The 17,105-nt window shown below is 29.2% G+C and overlaps 4 protein-coding genes across 6 annotated transcripts; 3 read left to right on the forward strand and 1 right to left on the reverse strand.

Moving 5' to 3' along the window:
* Positions 1-110: 110 nt before the first annotated feature.
* On the forward strand, positions 111-2,821 carry TfIIB (transcription factor IIB). The gene is made up of 5 exons (XM_035871763.2): positions 111-229; positions 643-753; positions 833-1,019; positions 1,098-1,568; positions 1,654-2,821. Exons 1-5 carry the CDS (start codon positions 177-179, stop codon positions 1,813-1,815), a joined length of 984 nt encoding a protein of 327 aa, XP_035727656.1. The 5' UTR covers positions 111-176; the 3' UTR covers positions 1,816-2,821.
* A 127-nt stretch (positions 2,822-2,948) lies between these two features.
* Positions 2,949-8,421, reverse strand: LOC118444001 (uncharacterized). 3 transcript variants are annotated; one of them, XM_085663348.1, is made up of 5 exons: positions 7,987-8,421; positions 5,339-5,495; positions 5,088-5,134; positions 3,534-3,647; positions 2,949-3,446 (listed from the first exon to the last, which is right to left on the reverse strand). In XM_085663348.1, exons 1-5 carry the CDS (start codon positions 8,042-8,044, stop codon positions 3,367-3,369), a joined length of 456 nt encoding a protein of 151 aa, XP_085519474.1. In that variant the 5' UTR covers positions 8,045-8,421; the 3' UTR covers positions 2,949-3,366. The 3 variants fall into 3 exon arrangements, with proteins under 3 accessions (XP_085519474.1, XP_035727659.1, XP_035727658.1); XM_035871766.2 differs by having other exon boundaries at positions 3,534-3,644; positions 5,088-5,218; XM_035871765.2 differs by having other exon boundaries at positions 5,088-5,218; positions 7,987-8,419.
* Positions 8,422-8,691: 270 nt separating this feature from the next.
* On the forward strand, positions 8,692-12,487 carry gammaCOP (coat protein (coatomer) gamma). Its single transcript, XM_035871906.2, has 6 exons — positions 8,692-9,019; positions 9,204-10,308; positions 10,386-10,965; positions 11,037-11,353; positions 11,457-11,655; positions 11,739-12,487. The coding sequence occupies exons 1-6, from the start codon at positions 8,980-8,982 to the stop codon at positions 12,123-12,125; spliced, it is 2,628 nt and encodes an 875-aa protein (XP_035727799.1). The 5' UTR covers positions 8,692-8,979; the 3' UTR covers positions 12,126-12,487.
* A 1,056-nt stretch (positions 12,488-13,543) lies between these two features.
* On the forward strand, positions 13,544-16,098 carry und (methionyl aminopeptidase und). The gene is made up of 6 exons (XM_035871907.2): positions 13,544-13,712; positions 14,215-14,304; positions 14,394-14,734; positions 14,822-15,226; positions 15,300-15,567; positions 15,656-16,098. The coding sequence occupies exons 1-6, from the start codon at positions 13,568-13,570 to the stop codon at positions 15,859-15,861; spliced, it is 1,455 nt and encodes a 484-aa protein (XP_035727800.1). The 5' UTR covers positions 13,544-13,567; the 3' UTR covers positions 15,862-16,098.
* The last annotated feature ends 1,007 nt before the right edge of the window (positions 16,099-17,105 follow it).

The raw sequence follows: 17,105 nt of genomic DNA on the forward strand, positions 1-17,105 counted from the left end.
AAAATATTAGATTATATTTATTTTAAAAAGTATATAATTTGTTTTACACCGTAAGTTATGTTTATCTCAGCTTCTTACGAATAGGGTTTTTTTGTTATGTTGGTAGACAACACACACTAATAACGGATATACATGAGAAACGAATTGTATTGCAGCCATGTTTTTTAAATAGGTATATGGTATGTAGTGTATCGACTACACTTTTAAGAAATATGGCAAGTTTTTCAAGGTGAGATAAAGAATTTTTCAACCTATGTATTTTTTTTTGTTGTCCTTAATCGTTATTTTGCAATATTTCCTAGATAATATTATTTTGTAAAAACAAACTTAACAAAAATTCAAATATTAAGATTAAAATTCTTTCGATTGAATTTTTGAGGTTATGACTTTTGATACAATCATATTTCATTTCTTAATTTATTTATTAATTCTATAAGATTCAATTAAATATTATTAGGAAGTGATTCAGTTATTATAACGTAGTTATTGTACTGTGAAAACGAAATTATGACATGGTTTTTATTAGAATTGCATGTGATTAGCTGTAGTTAAGTGCATCATCATTGTAAAAGATAGATGATATGCAAAATATCATTATCATAAAATATAAATAATAAATACGTTATATAAAAAATTTTACAGGCATGACACAAACAAAGTGTGTTGTTATGCACATCCAGATGCACCACTTATCGAAGATCACAGAGCTGGTGATCAGATATGTTCAGAGTGTGGATTAGTAGTGGGTGACAGGTGAGAAGACAAAATAAAATAAAGATAAAGAAATATGTTCAACAGCGTTAAAAGTATCAATTTATCTTGTTGATATTAGGGTCATAGACGTAGGTTCAGAATGGAGGACGTTTAGTAATGAAAAAGCTGGTGTTGATCCGTCCCGTGTTGGTGGTCCTGAGAATCCTTTACTTAATGGTTCAGATTTGTCTACCATGATTGGACCTGGAACTGGTGCTGCTTCTTTTGATGCTTTTGGTGCTTCCAAATATCAAAATAGACGTACAGTTAGTATGACATATTTAACATTAATTTGCAACATTTTTTTTTCTATGATATCAATTGATATTGAAATATAATTCTAGATGAGTAGTTCTGACAGAGCATTAATCAATGCATTTCGTGAGATCAATGGAATGGCAGATCGTATTAATTTACCAAAAACCATTGTAGACAGAGCTAATAATCTTTTTAAACAAGTACATGATGGGAAAAATTTGAAAGGACGCGCCAATGATGCTATTGCATCAGCTTGCCTGTATATTGCATGTAGACAAGAGGGAGTACCACGGACTTTCAAAGAAATTTGTGCCGTTAGCAAAATTAGTAAAAAAGAAATCGGCAGATGTTTTAAGCTGATATTGAAGGCACTGGAAACGAGCGTGGATCTCATCACAACAGGAGACTTTATGTCAAGATTCTGTTCCAATCTTGGTCTTCCAAATATGGTACAAAGGGCTGCAACGCATATTGCTCGAAAAGCAGTAGAAATTGATATTGTACCTGGAAGATCACCTATTTCAGTAGCTGCAGCTGCAATTTATATGGCATCACAAGTATGTATATTTCTTCATATAGTTGACGAAACATTATAATTAATTAAACGAAATATTTCAATTTCTTTTTATTAATATACTACAGGCTTCGGAAGACAAGAGATCACAAAAAGAGATTGGAGATATTGCAGGAGTTGCAGATGTTACGATCAGACAGTCTTACAAGCTCATGTATCCGCATGCAAGTAAACTATTTCCAGAAGACTTCAAATTTGCAACGCCTATTGATCAGTTACCACAAATGTGAATTGGGCAATATCCTCCCTTTGAGCTTTTGGTATATATTTTAATTATCGCAAGGATACTTTCGTGTATAATAATAGTGTAATGAATATAACATTTTTTTATAGCATACATTCCCAGAATAATTAGATGCTATACAATTTTTATTCTTTTCTCGAATGCCAACTAAATCATGATATATGTGAGATTCCTTTTAGGGTAATTTAATTCAATTAACTTCCTAATCAGCAAAATAATCTATAACTTAGATTATATTTAATTCGATTTTCCATGCACATTGGACACGTGCTAATGAATATATTCATAAGATATTTTACATATCTATATGACCAAAGCAGATTTCACTCTATTTAGTGATAATCATCATAATAATATATAATAATAATGTATCTATGAACATGCTAAATATTTAATTTTGAAAAAACAATTCTAGTAACGTTGTTAGAATTATTGTAAAATTGTTCTATATAAATTATATAAAAAACTTTCATTTTGATGGGCCGTTCAATGTGCAAAAAATGTATATAATTTTTATTTATATTTAAGAGATGGTAATATGTATAATGGGAGTATCAATGTGCTATGTTAGATGAATATATAAAGAAAATGTTATTCGTTTGTCGAATTGGTAATATTCTCCAGCAACTTGTACCTGACATAATTATCATTACAGAGTATGCTGGTAATTATATTATATTATATTATAACAGACATCCGTACAACAGCACAATGATTCTCTGTTAGATTTTTTATGAAGCACCAAAAAAGGAGCGTTTGTTGCCTTATCTGTAACGTAAGAAAAACGTAGTATTAGAAGTAATTGTACGAAATAATTGACTTTGAAAACATAATAAAGATAACATAATATTTTATCGAACGATTGATAATACATATACAAACTGGTTGATGAAAAAATCTTATCTTATAACATAGATAAATTAATTATATATTTACATTGTTGTAAATATGAGGAACATTGAAAACTTCCAACTAATGATGAATAAGACTGGATAATTTATACATATAAAATAAATAGAAACATACATGCTCCATCATGTGTCATAGTTATGTTAATCATTTAACTTACAAAAAAATATCGTAAAGACTGTACATTGGGTAAATGAAAAAATGAGTATATTAATCTTAATATATTCGCCTTATATTTAAAACGAAAATATATAATATAACAGAGCATGAAAATAGTTTAACATTATTTGCATATTTTATAAATGAAAATCATTCTTATTATTTGAAAATGATTAAGTATATATTATGAGGAATATTTATATATCTTTTTTTTTCTTTTTCCTTTCTTTTTTTTTTTCTTTTTTTCAAAATATGTTCGACAAATTTATTCTAAGTTTCAACAGATATAAAATCCATATTGATGTAATAGTACAAAATGTGAACATTTTTATGGAATCCATTTTTTTTTTTTTTTTTTTTTTTTTTTGTTAAAACTGTAATTAGAATTATTGACATTGAAGGTAACAAACAATTTGATCGAAGTTATACTAAATATATTCATATATAGATTATACTGGTGTTTTTGTTATTATTGTACATATCCAGGATTATATGGTGCCTGCCGGCCATAAGGTTCGATTGTATAAGCTGGTGGTGGTTGTGGCATTCCTATTAAATTAGACATAGAATGGAAATCACATATATACGTTTTCATTGGGAGATAAAATAATAATATGAAATATAATAAAAGATTACCTCCAACATTAGTTGGATATGGTGTATAATGATTTTGCTCTGTTTGATTGGCATAATCAGATGGAGGATTTGTTGAAGTTTGTATCACATGAACAACACTTGGTGTTTGTACTTCTATAACAAAAATTAATATACTACTATGTTCTAAAAGAACAATTTTCAATAATTTTCATTTTCAGAGACAGCGGGCGAATATTTAAATATTGAAATTAAAAAAAAAAAAAAAAGAAAAAGAAGAAAAAAAAAAGAAAAAGAAGAAAAAAAAAGAAAAAAAAAGAGAAAAACCGTAGAAAGCACAGTACTGAAAAATAATTTCATATCAAGGATAAAAAGAAATGTAATTTTCTTGCACAAATTTCTTTTATTATTAAAGCAGTACAAAAAAATAGCACGCGTTGTTTTACCTATATATCATTACATGTGTATAAAAAGCAATATATATATATATATATATATATATATATATATATATATATATATGTGTGTATGTGTATGTGAAATGTCTATAATAATATTGTATAATACGCGTGTTTTTAAACAAATACAATATATTAGATCTTTATAGTACATATATAGTGGTTTTAATTCATGTAATTTCTCACTGGTTTCTTATGTAACGTGTAGATAGGACTATTATTCTTTTTTATATAAAATACATTTTTTTTTTTTCGTAAAAAATCGACTGAGAGGAATATGGGTTTATAGTACATGAGCGTATATAGGAACATTGTATTTTCTCTTGCTATCATGTGTATCATAAAAAGTATTGAATATATTAACATATAAAATTAGACACTATTATACTTAGAATTCTAGAAAACAGTAGAGAGACTTCCTTTCGAGAAGCATTATATAGCATAATTGTTTCATATATTTTATTTTATTAATTTGTAACTGCAAAATATATGAAGATTATGCTAAGAAAATTATACAAAAAATTATGTCTTATTTCTAAAATGGAATGTATTATATGTATGTGTGTATATATATTTATATATATATATATATTTATACACACATACAGTGTTTATAAATTTTTATAAATTTTTAGCTGCATAAAAAGTTAGACATAAGCCAATCTTAATCTAATTCAAATAGATGATGCCAGAAAATTATGCCATAGTTGGTCCTAAAAACAATTATATAACTCAATTAGTTATTGAGTGTAACACAAATGATAAGAGATCATTTTAATAATATTAATAATACATAATGATAATTATATTCTTATTTAAAACAACTATTAAAATAGATTTGTATAATTATTCATATTAACTATTTGTGCTTTTCTGTTTGTATCTAGAAAATATTCGTCCTAGCTGCCTCTGACAACAGTTATATGTAAAAAGAATGTAAAATTGTAATGTTATATGGAGAAAAAAGAAAAAAGAAAAAAGATAAAAAAAAACTATAATAATTGCATTATATTAATATATTATTTATCTTTCAGGGAATAAGAAAAATGTATATTATTACAACTTTGATCTTAAATTGAATGAAATAATTTGCAATATGTTGGATCAATTCACAGACTTTCTCAAAATAGTTACTTACTCCCATAAACGGTGCCTTGATGGCGTCGACGATACCATGGGCAGCAACTGCAGTATAAACAAGAAATGCAGCAAACTATTAATGATACAATAATACCAGCAGCGATAACCACAGGTACGATGATACCAAGTCTGGAAGACGATGATATATTAATTAGTTTAATAATAATTGTTTTACAGAGATATTAAAAATAATAATAATAATAATAATTCATATAAAATTTTAATAAAAATGTATAAATCTCGATATACCCCATTGTCATAGCAAATTCTTCTTGAGTGCAACAGTAATAATTTTCATTTGCTAAATCATAACAACAATATGATTTACTAGAATCCCATAATACGGGACAACTAGTCATCATTTTTTCGAACAAATTCTTTGAATCTTTATAAGTACATTCCATACCTGTAAAAGAAAAATATAAATTATTTGATATTACCTATGTACATAAAACAGTCGACGTATTAATATTTGTGTATGTATATAGTATGAGTCATTGTTTTATCCTCATATTAGATTTCTCTGATTAGGTTCATATTATTTTTTCCTTATCTACTTTTCCCCCACAAAATTCGTCGAATCAGACGTCGAAAAGAATATTTGAAATAAATAAACGTTTAGCTGTTACTTCGTATGCAAATTACATTTTTTTTCCGTATTATAACATATATTCTGTGCCTATTAAAATACGCAATAAAGAAAAGAGAAAAAAGGGGTATCAGATAAAAGGAATTATCGGTCAAGCATATATTTTTTAACTCACAATTCGAAAAGATAACTATCTAATCTTTAATAATCGATATCACAAAATTGTAACGTTTAGTTAGATATTATTTTTAAAGATTCATTACATCTGAAATAATTTAATAATTAATATGATATAATTGTTAGATAGGTATATACTAATTCAAAGAAATTATATAAATTAAAAACTAATTTATATATTATTCTTATCTATTGTCGCAAATTATTATCGAAGAATTTTATCAGATTCTTTTAAATAATTCCATTATCATTGAGTTTTATCATGCAGATCCTATATCTATTACACGTATATTATGTTATATCGAAATATTCATTGTGACTTCATTTAGTTTATTATTTTCTGTAAAATGTTATTGTATTAAAAAAAGAAAAAAAAGGGACAACAAATTAGGTATTTATATTTAATGTACATACATATTAATATTTAATATATATTTGAATAATAATGTAAAAATCAAGCTATATTCATTTAAAAAAAAAAATATATATATATATATATATATATATATATATATTTGCTAAACAAATGAAGATAAATAAAATCACGAATATGTTATAATGAATTTTTGTTGCCGTTAGTTATCAAATTCGTTGGTAGCATATCACATTCTGATAACATGTGCATTCTTATCTATAGACTTTAATTAACAGTATCAAAATAATATATAAAATATGCACAAACAAATGTGTTTTACGAAGAATATTTTATATTTAATCGATATTAAAATTCACTAAAACAAGATTCGTCATATTCATTGTTCTAAATCGACTCATAACTTAAGGAAACATTAAATATGTTTGAGTTTTACATGTAACTGCAACGCGAACAAATTTCATTTAATACATTGTTGTAATAATTTTATTCATTTATTTTCATTGAGAATCATTTAATCGATCAAATAAAAGTGTGGTAGCTGTTACGTTCGTAAAAAAAAAAGGATCACGTTCATATTTCGCGCGATATTTGTTTAATTTAGCGAGTAAAAAAACTAATCAAATCAGTGACCATTATTGTGATCATTAATTGTAATAATAAAACAAAACAAAAAAATAGATAAAAATATATATAGTGAAGCAAATTAAATGATGATTAAACATTATTATCATCATTATTATTCGTGTATACTAAATGATGTGTCTCTGATCTATTATACATATCGAGCATTTATATCGTATAATTTCCGGTAACCTTTAGAGGAAGCACAAAAGATACTCAAAAAATGTTTTAAATATGGACTCACGAATATAAATGCCAATACATAAAAGATAAGAAAGGTCGACCTAAGATCTTTTCAAATAGTGATTGGTTTTTCGTATATATTAATGATCAAATCAGTACACAAGCAAGCAGACGGGGCACAGGCAGGCAATAGTCAAGTATAATCCAGCAAAAAAAGCCGGCTGAACGGTCGAGAAGATTCATATCCACATACATATGTAAATATATGAATATATATATACATATGTATGTGCATACAGGTTCCTTTTTTGTTTCATTTATTTCTCTCACTCAGGAGAAAAAAATATTACCCACTCAAACGAAACGACCCACCCAAAAGAAAATGGAACAATGAAAGTTGCTTGAAATGATTCATCGAATTCGTAATTCATTGAATTCAACGTAATCGTTGAATAAAATTCAAAGATAATAGATAAAAAAAACTGATTATATCTTTTTTTTTTTTAATATTATAACGAAAGCTACTTCTGAATATTTCCCAATTTGTTCCTTGGTGTATACGTAATAAAACAAAATCAGATTTGCGAATAAGAAAAAAAAAAGAAAAAAAAAGAAAAAAAAAGCGCTACGATCGGAAATCGAAGAGTTTAATAAAGGTACAATGGCATAAGAATAGCATCGATATCGAAGGCTATTTTATCGAATATCGGACGCAGGAAAGAGGACCGTGTTACGTTACTCAAAGTAAACATATACGAGGAGAATAATAATGGGTCACCAATGAATTCGTATATGTTATCGATGATTCTGAAAGGAACGATGGACTCGTCCATTCTAAGAATCGTTGCATACTATGCGCGTCATCACCAAGATGAAAGAGAGAAAGAAAGAGAGAGATCAAAAATTCGGAAAACGTCTTTGAATTAAATTAAACTAATTTTTTCCTCTTACCTACTGCAAAGCCGGTACAGAGACACGAAATTGTTAAAAGTACAATAGCGTACGACATTTTGTTGTTTTCTTTTTATTTTGTTATTTTTGTTTTGGTTTTTTTTTGTTTGTTTTATACTTTTTTTTTTTTTTTAATTATTCGAATTGCACTCGAAACGACGTTTCGAAACAAGGCCAAAAAAAACTTTGCTTCTCGATGACTATGTCCTTATGCAGATAAGAGCAGCCCAGGAGAAAACACAAAGAGAACAAGGGAACACGCTCGTTGCTGACACTCTAGAATAAAGCTCGACCACCGACTGCAACGAGACAAGGGACAAAACTCGCGCGCAATCCTCGATAACATGCGATATACGCAAAAGTTCAACTTCGCCTGGCAGCAACGGTAACGTTAAATCTTCACGAACTCTATGCGTCCTATGGTATTCTCATCGTGGCTCCTCTTACGGAATGAATGTAAACTAAGTTAGATGAGAATTTATATATATATATACATATATATATATATATATATATACATATATATAAAATAGACACATATATGTATATATTTAAATATATATATATATATATATATATATATATATATATATATACGTATGTACGTATAATTTATGATTAAATGATTGATCTTATGTATGTTCTTTTTTAATAATATATGATCTTAGTCGGTAAAGATGTACATTACGTTGATGCGCGTTATCGTAGATGCGTTTTCGTTGATATTGCAAGGATGCTATAAGATAGAATATTGATCACGTGTAATATTGAATACATTCTATTTAAAATTTGTTTAACATATAGTTATCTTGTTACCAAAATCATTTTAAATTTCTCGTAAAATACAAGCAATTTCTTTAATAATTCGGCAAAATACAACAGCACACGCCATATTATTACTCCGTTGAAAAAGAAGTTTTGATGATTGGTTTATCAGAGAGTCAAGGTGACGTGTCCATTATTTTCCAGGTTTTTCATTTATAATATTGCAAAATGAATGCTTTTAAACGCGACAAAAAGGAAGAGGAAGAAGGTAATTATGAATTAATAATAATAATATCTATATAACTATATAGATTTGCATGTAACTTTTTAATATATAATTGCATTTTGCAATATAGCCTAATTTGACAGATATTTGTAAACATCTGCTTATAAAATTATTGTTATTAATAACTTAATGTATTTTATATCTCTTTTATATCTTGACTTATTAGGAGGCGGAAATCCTTTTCAAAACTTAGAGAAAACTACTGTACTCCAGGAGGCACGCACTTTTAATGACACCCCTGTAAATCCAAAAAAATGTGCTCATATTCTTACCAAAATATTGTACCTGTTGAATCAAGGAGAACAATTGGGTACTACTGAAGCAACGGAAGCATTTTTTGCAATGACCAAGTTATTCCAATCCAGAGATATAGTATTGAGGCGTTTAGTTTATTTGGGTATAAAAGAATTAAGTTCATTGGCAGAAGATGTGATTATAGTTACATCCAGTCTTACAAAAGATATGACTGGAAAAGAAGATTTATATAGAGCTGCTGCGATAAGAGCTTTGTGCACTATTACTGACGGTGGCATGTTAGCAGCAATTGAACGTTACATGAAACAAGCAATTGTTGATCGTTCTCCAGCAGTATCTAGTGCCGCATTGGTTTCATCTCTACATCTGACCAGTGTATCCAGTGATGTTGCCAGAAGATGGGCCTACGAAGCCCAAGAGGCTTTAAATTCTACCAATGTAATGGTACAATACCATGCATTAGGTGTTTTATATCAAGCAAGAAAAACAGATAAACTCGCTGTTATCAAATTAGTAGCAAAACTTATGAGAACCAGTCCTAAAAGTCCTTATGCAGGTTGTATGTTGATAAGAATGGCATGCAAACTTTTGGACGATATGGAAGAAGGAGAAGATCTGTTAGGATATATTGAAGCATGTTTGCGTCATAAATCAGAAATTATTGTTTATGAAGCAGCTCACGCATTGGTTAATCTTGGAAGAAGCGGCCTTAAAGAAATTGGACCTGCTATCAGTGTGTTACAATTGTTCTGTGGATCTCCTAAGCCAGCTCTTAGATTTGCTGCTGTTAGAACTTTAAATAAAGTTGCAATGACACATCCAGCAGCAGTTACAGCATGTAATTTGGATTTAGAAAACTTAATCACAGATTCCAATAGATCAATTGCTACTTTAGCTATTACAACACTTTTAAAAACTGGAGCAGAAAGTTCTGTAGATCGTTTGATGAAACAGATTGCTACTTTTGTATCAGAAATTTCAGATGAATTTAAAGTTGTTGTCGTACAAGCAATAAGGTACATTTTATTCTTAACTTTTTATTGATAATATTATAATCTCTAATCAGATAATTTTATTTTCTATTTTGTTACAGAGCTTTGTGTCAAAAGTTCCCACGCAAGCATACGGTTTTAATGAATTTCCTTTCTGCTATGTTAAGAGATGAAGGCGGTCTCGAATACAAAGCAGCTATAGCCGATACTATCATAGCTGTTATGGAAGGAAATGCTGAAGCCAAAGAGGCAGGCTTAGCACACTTGTGTGAATTTATAGAAGATTGTGAACACATTTCTCTTGCAGTACGTATATTGCATCTGTTGGGACAAGAAGGACCGACATCCAAACAACCATCGAGATACATTCGTTTTATCTATAATCGTGTCATTCTTGAAAGTGCAAGTGTACGTGCTGCTGCTGTAACAGCTTTAGCCCGTTTTGCTGCAGCATGCCCACCTCTTCTTCCAAATGTTCTTGTACTTTTATCTCGTTGTCAATTAGATTCCGACGATGAAGTTCGAGATCGCGCAGCATACTATTGTACGATTTTACAAGAACAAAATGATCCAACAGTATTGCCATTGATACAGCCTCCTCTTTTTTCCATACCTAGTTTGGAAAGAGCTTTACGAAATTATATGAAAACGTCTATGGAAGAACCGTTTGATGTTTCCCAGGTAATTCTTTTTTTTTTCTTTTCTTTTTTATTTTATTTTATACACGTAAATCTTATTAAATTATCGTACAGGTACCACCAGCACAAACTATAGAGGAACCAGCACAAGTAGAAATACATACTACTATAAAGTCACAACCGCGCTTAACAAGGGAAGAGAGCTTCATAGAAAAATTATCACAAATACCACAAATAGCGAATATTATCAGAGGATCTTCCCTTCTGAAATCTTCTACTGTATTTGAATTAACTGAATCTGAAACAGAATATAACGTGAAATGTATCAAACACACATTCGCGGAACATCTCATTTTGCAATTCGATTGTATAAATACACTTTCTGATCAATTTTTGGAAGACGTTAGAGTGGCTATCGAAGCAACCGAAGGGTAAGATGCATATTATTCTTATTTCAGATAATTCTATTGAATATATATTAATAATATATATATATATATATATATATATATATATATATATATTATTTTTTAGTTACACCGTTCTATGTGAAGTACCTTGTCCACGTTTGTCCTATAACGAACCAGGAACAACTTACACAGTATTAACTTATCCAGAAGATGTACATGTTAGTGTTGCGACCATGCCTACGACTCTACGTTTTATGGCACGTGATTGTGATCCTACGACAGGCGTTCCAGACACTGATCAGGGTTATTGCGACGAATACATGGTATTATAATCATTAATAGTTTAATATGATCGATCCTATAAATGTTTATATTATCTTTGTAATTGTACCCGTTTTAAATTTAGCTGGAAGATTTGGAAATTACAATAGCCGATCAAATTCGAGGTGTAGGAAGTAGGGGAGTAGATTTTGGTGCACTTTGGGATGCATCTGCTGCCAAAGGATATGCTAAATTGGAAGAAACTTTTGCTCTGGGAGCTACAGTGACAAGTTTAGAAGGAGCAATACAAAGTCTTACAGGATTTTTAGGATTAGATGCGGTAGAACGTAGCGATAGAATACATCCGGGATCTGCGTCGCATAATCTATTATTAAGTGGTGTTTTCAGAGGCGGTAAGGAAGTACTTGCACGTGCAAGACTAGCATTGTCAGATAATCAAGTAACAATGCAATTAAGTGTCCTATGTCCAGATCCAGATGTTGCCGAACTAATTCTTTCTGCAGTAGGATAAGCGTAAGCGTAATTTTTCTAGAAAATAAACCTATTTATGCGTTACAAAATGATTTTTCTAATTGAAGGAAAGGAAAATCTATAGCAAAAGAAAAACCTTTCATCAAGATCGTTCCATTTTATATTACATACACTTATACATGATTTATAACAAATAACAAGTTGTTATTTTTCTTTCAACATATATTATATACATGTATATTAATAGAATGTGGTATTCAACACCTAATGGTCCCATTGTATTAACGAAATTACAAAAAACAAACAAAAACTATTAATAGAATATGATTTGTTATTACATAAACTCTTAGAATTCTATTAATTCTATGTTATAGATGAGAATAAATATAATGGAAGATGGCATACATTCAATTTTGCAAAAACCAATTAGTAAATAAATAAATAAAATACTATATATATATATATGTATATGTAAATATGATGGTGTACATTTTTAAACAAAAGATCCGAACTAAGTTAGATGATAAATAAACGAATTTTTTCTAACATTCTTTCCCTTATAAATTAACAGATAATACTTGGAAGATCGAGCATTGCAAGCTCATTAAAAGAGAGGTTATGAGCATAAAACATTTTTTCTGCAGCTATTTCGTATTTGTTTCGTTTGACGATGAGCCTGTAGATTCTATGATTGCTCGTTAGATCGTAGTTGAATGAGTCACAGAAAATCTATACGTATACGTGAGATTAATTACATATAGCAACTATTAAGACTGCAAAACGAGCAAGCGAGAGAGAGAGAGACAGAGAAATTATTTTTTAAATCATTTTTGTAATTTTTAATTGTTTTTTTAAGGTTATATTTAATCGCTTAAAGTAGAAACTTATAAATAATAAAAAGAAATAACAATATAAATTGAAACTCTCGAAAATGGAAATTGTAACTATAATAAATTTAACTCGCACTATATTCTCGATATATCTCGCAGTATAATTTTAACAACTTGCAATACTATCGATATCTCGCATTCGAGTGTTCTTCCAAAAACATCGCTCCATCTCAAGTAGTACTATTATGTTCTCTCTTTTTATTCACATGTGCCTTAGCACCTCTCTCTCTCTCTCTCTCTCTCTCTCTCTCTCTCTCTCTCTCTCTCTCTCTCTCTCTCTGTTTCATGCATAGAGTAACAAAAAACTGATAATCTTAAAGAAGAATATCTATTTTATATATTTACTCGAGACTATTGTTCTACAACTTTAGCTCGTAATCGGATACTTAATTTTATTATGTAGTCTCGTAGTTTCACTTACATGCATATATATATATATATGTATATATAATATATATACATAATATATATTTTTAAATAAAAACATATCCACGTTGTTATAGATTTTTGTTGATAATTCAATAGAAGGTTCGCTCTACGTTACCGACGCATATTGTATCTTCGACGCACATTGCTTAGCTTCCTCTTCAAAATGGCGGCTGTACTAGAAGAGGTCGGCAAGTCAGCCGAAAAATTAATAGACGAGGAAAAAGATGAGATCGTAGATCAAGAGGACGAAACTGGAGCAGCAGAAGCATCGAAAAAGAAAAAAAAGAAGAAGAAGAAGAAGAAGGCCGGTATGTTGCATTAAGATTTTTTTTTGGGTGTGTTCGCTTGAACCCACTCGTGCTTCCAACACAACGTTCTGTTCAACGTACCTTTTTTCTTTTTTTTTTTTTTTTTTTTTTTAACTCAAAGATATTTTTTCTTTTCCAAATGAACAACGTTTATTTATTTACTTATTTTCTTTTTAAATAAGACAAACTATTATATTTGTATTAATCGATTTCTTATGTGGGACATTTTTACTGTTATTTTTTTTCTAATAAATTAAGTTAATACGGAAAATGTGTAACATGTGGAACGATTTATACTTACAATATCAGCATTATTCATCTTTGCTTCATGTATTTAATTTACCTTTATAAAAATAGTTCATAAACGATTATTTGTTTTATATATATATATATATATATATATATATATATATATAACATAATTAATATTAAAGTAATTTAATATTCGAAAATACACATTCAATATTTTATTTATTTAATGTTTACAAACATCATTGTATAGGTGCTGGAGAGGCAAGTGCTGATGTACCAGAAGGAGATGATAAGGCAAAGGAGGATGATCAAACAAAAAATGATGATACAGTTGTTGAAGGTAAATACCTTCCTGAAATATATTTTCAATTATAAGAATTCAACTGTGGATATATTTAATAAAATAATGTTGTTTTGTTTTTAATGAAGGGTCAACGGAAGTAAATGACAATGAAACTGAAACTGGAACAGAAAATGAAGATGCTAAGAAAAAAAAGAAGAAACGTAAATCACGTAATAAGGCTGGTGGGGTTAAACAACAAACTGAACGACCTTCAATTCCTGTCTCAGAATTATTTCCCGATGGAAACTTCCCTATCGGAGAAATAATGGATTACCCTCCTGCCGCTGGAATTGACGAAAGAAGTGCTAAGAATCGTTTTACAAGCGAAGAAGCACGTGCTTTGGACAGAATGCATAGCGACATTTATAATGAAGCTAGACAAGCTGCAGAAGCACATAGGCAGACAAGAAAGCATATTATGAAATGGGTATATAATTATATATCCTTAATATTATCGAAGATTTATAAATCTTTAAAGTATAAATCTTTCCTATATTAATTATTTTCTTTACAGGTTAAATCAGGAATGACTATGATAGAAATTTGCAATGAATTGGAAGATACGGCTAGAAAATTGATAGGAGAAGACGGATTGAAAGCAGGATTGGCATTTCCAACAGGTTGCTCAAGAAATCATTGTGCAGCTCATTATACTCCTAATGCTGGAGATCCGACTGTTTTGGAATACGATGATGTTACGAAAATAGATTTTGGCACACACATCAATGGACGTATTATCGATTGTGCATTCACCTTAGCATTTAATCCAAAATATGATAAACTTATTGAAGCAGTTCGCGATGCTACTAATACTGGAATTAAAGCTGCTGGTATTGATGTTCAGCTTTGCGATGTTGGTGCTGCTATTCAAGAAGTTATGGAATCATACGAAGTTGAAATAGATGGTAAAACTTATCAGGTATGTAAACTGAGCAAGATTTGCGCCATTATATGTATATCAATTTTAAATGAATATTTTCTTTTTTCTTCAGGTTAAGTCAATCAGAAATTTAAATGGACATTCAATTGCACCTTATCGAATACATGCAGGAAAAACAGTACCAATAGTTAAAGGCGGCGAGGCCACAAGAATGGAAGAAAATGAATTTTATGCGATTGAAACATTTGGATCTACCGGAAGAGGTGTCGTCCATGATGATTTGGAATGTTCTCATTATATGAAAAGTTTTGATGCCGGATATGTACCGCTCAGATTACAGAGCAGCAAATTTTTACTTAATATTATAAACAAGCATTTTGGTAAAGAATGATATTATTATAACGTATGATAATTTTTATGAATATTTTATGATAAATAATTCTAACGTAATATCATTTCGTTTTTTAGGTACTTTAGCATTTTGTAAACGTTGGTTGGATCGTGTCGGTTGTACCAAGTATCAAATGGCATTGAAAGATTTGTGCGATAAAGGTGCAGTTGAAGCTTATCCGCCACTAGTCGATGTCAAAGGATGTTACACTGCCCAATTTGAGCATACTCTTGTATTACGTCCTACTTGCAAGGAAGTTATTTCTCGAGGAGATGATTATTAATTCATTCTCACTTTTACGATTCCCTCAGAGGGCACTTAGCGTAATCATCGTAAAATTATTTCGTCAATGTAAAATTAGCATTCATCGCAAGTAAACGTACATCAAGTATTTTGTTACCATCATAATATTAGTATTATTTTTTCTTTCTTTCGTCCTTGAGAAAAAAAGATATTGTAAGGGGTGCTATGAGCCTCGATATTGTAAAAAAAAAAAAAAAAAAAAAAAGAAAAAGAATAACTACTTTATACTTATAATAACAGCTCTGATGTCAAAGTTAAAAATACTTGTTTCATGAATATTATCGAAAAAGTCTTTTATATTCTCATCGTCCTTTTTTTTGAACGAATGCGTACCTGAAAAAATTAAGTCGGATCGATCGCTTTTTGCCGAAGTATATTGGAGATTTATTTTCATTCGTTGAGTTTTTCTCGTAATAGCTTTTGTATTCTCTTTATTGTTGATTTCTCCCATATATTATCGGAAATGACAGGAATGTTTTATAAATTACTATATGAAATAAAATATATTTGAAATTTTAATTGTACCACTGTGATAATTGTCACGTTCTTAATATATTGTAATTAACTTGGTTCGAACAATAAACAAATTTTAATGCAGAAAACGTGGCAGTGATACAAAGAACAATTTCATTATAATATATATATATATATATATATATATATATATATGTATATATTAAGAAAATTATATACTCAACGATATTTTAGATCAATGAAATGATAAGTGCGTCAAATAGATACTATTTTCGTATTTCTTAATTCGCTACATAGTAATTTGAAACATATTAGAATATTCAAGCCTTGATCTCGTCCATGTTCCCTCAGTCTTGAAACGTATGCATCAATAACCACATGCTTCTACTTATTAATTAACTATTACTATATGAAACGGTATGTTACAATACAGATATATATTTTCTCTTCCACAAAATCTTATATCATATATCTGACTTTGCTATTTCATTTAAGGCCTTCTTCCTCATCATCCAATCTTGCTTTATTTGTATGGTCCCAAAATATTCATTCCAATATTTTCTCTATGTTTCACACACAAAAAAAAAGAATATTACTCGGTGTTCGTGGTGTCTCGATCGCTTGTCTGACTATAAATTATAGTTTCCAAAAGTTGAAAAATTATTATGTATTTTATTAGCCAAAAGCAACAGAGTTATAGTCCTACTTTAATAGAGTTAATAAAATCGATAGAAAAAGAAAAAAAAAATA

The sequence above is a fragment of the Vespa mandarinia genome, chromosome 21, assembly GCF_050613455.1.
Source record: "Vespa mandarinia isolate Hongniang chromosome 21, ASM5061345v1, whole genome shotgun sequence".
NCBI lineage: Eukaryota > Metazoa > Arthropoda > Insecta > Hymenoptera > Vespidae > Vespa > Vespa mandarinia.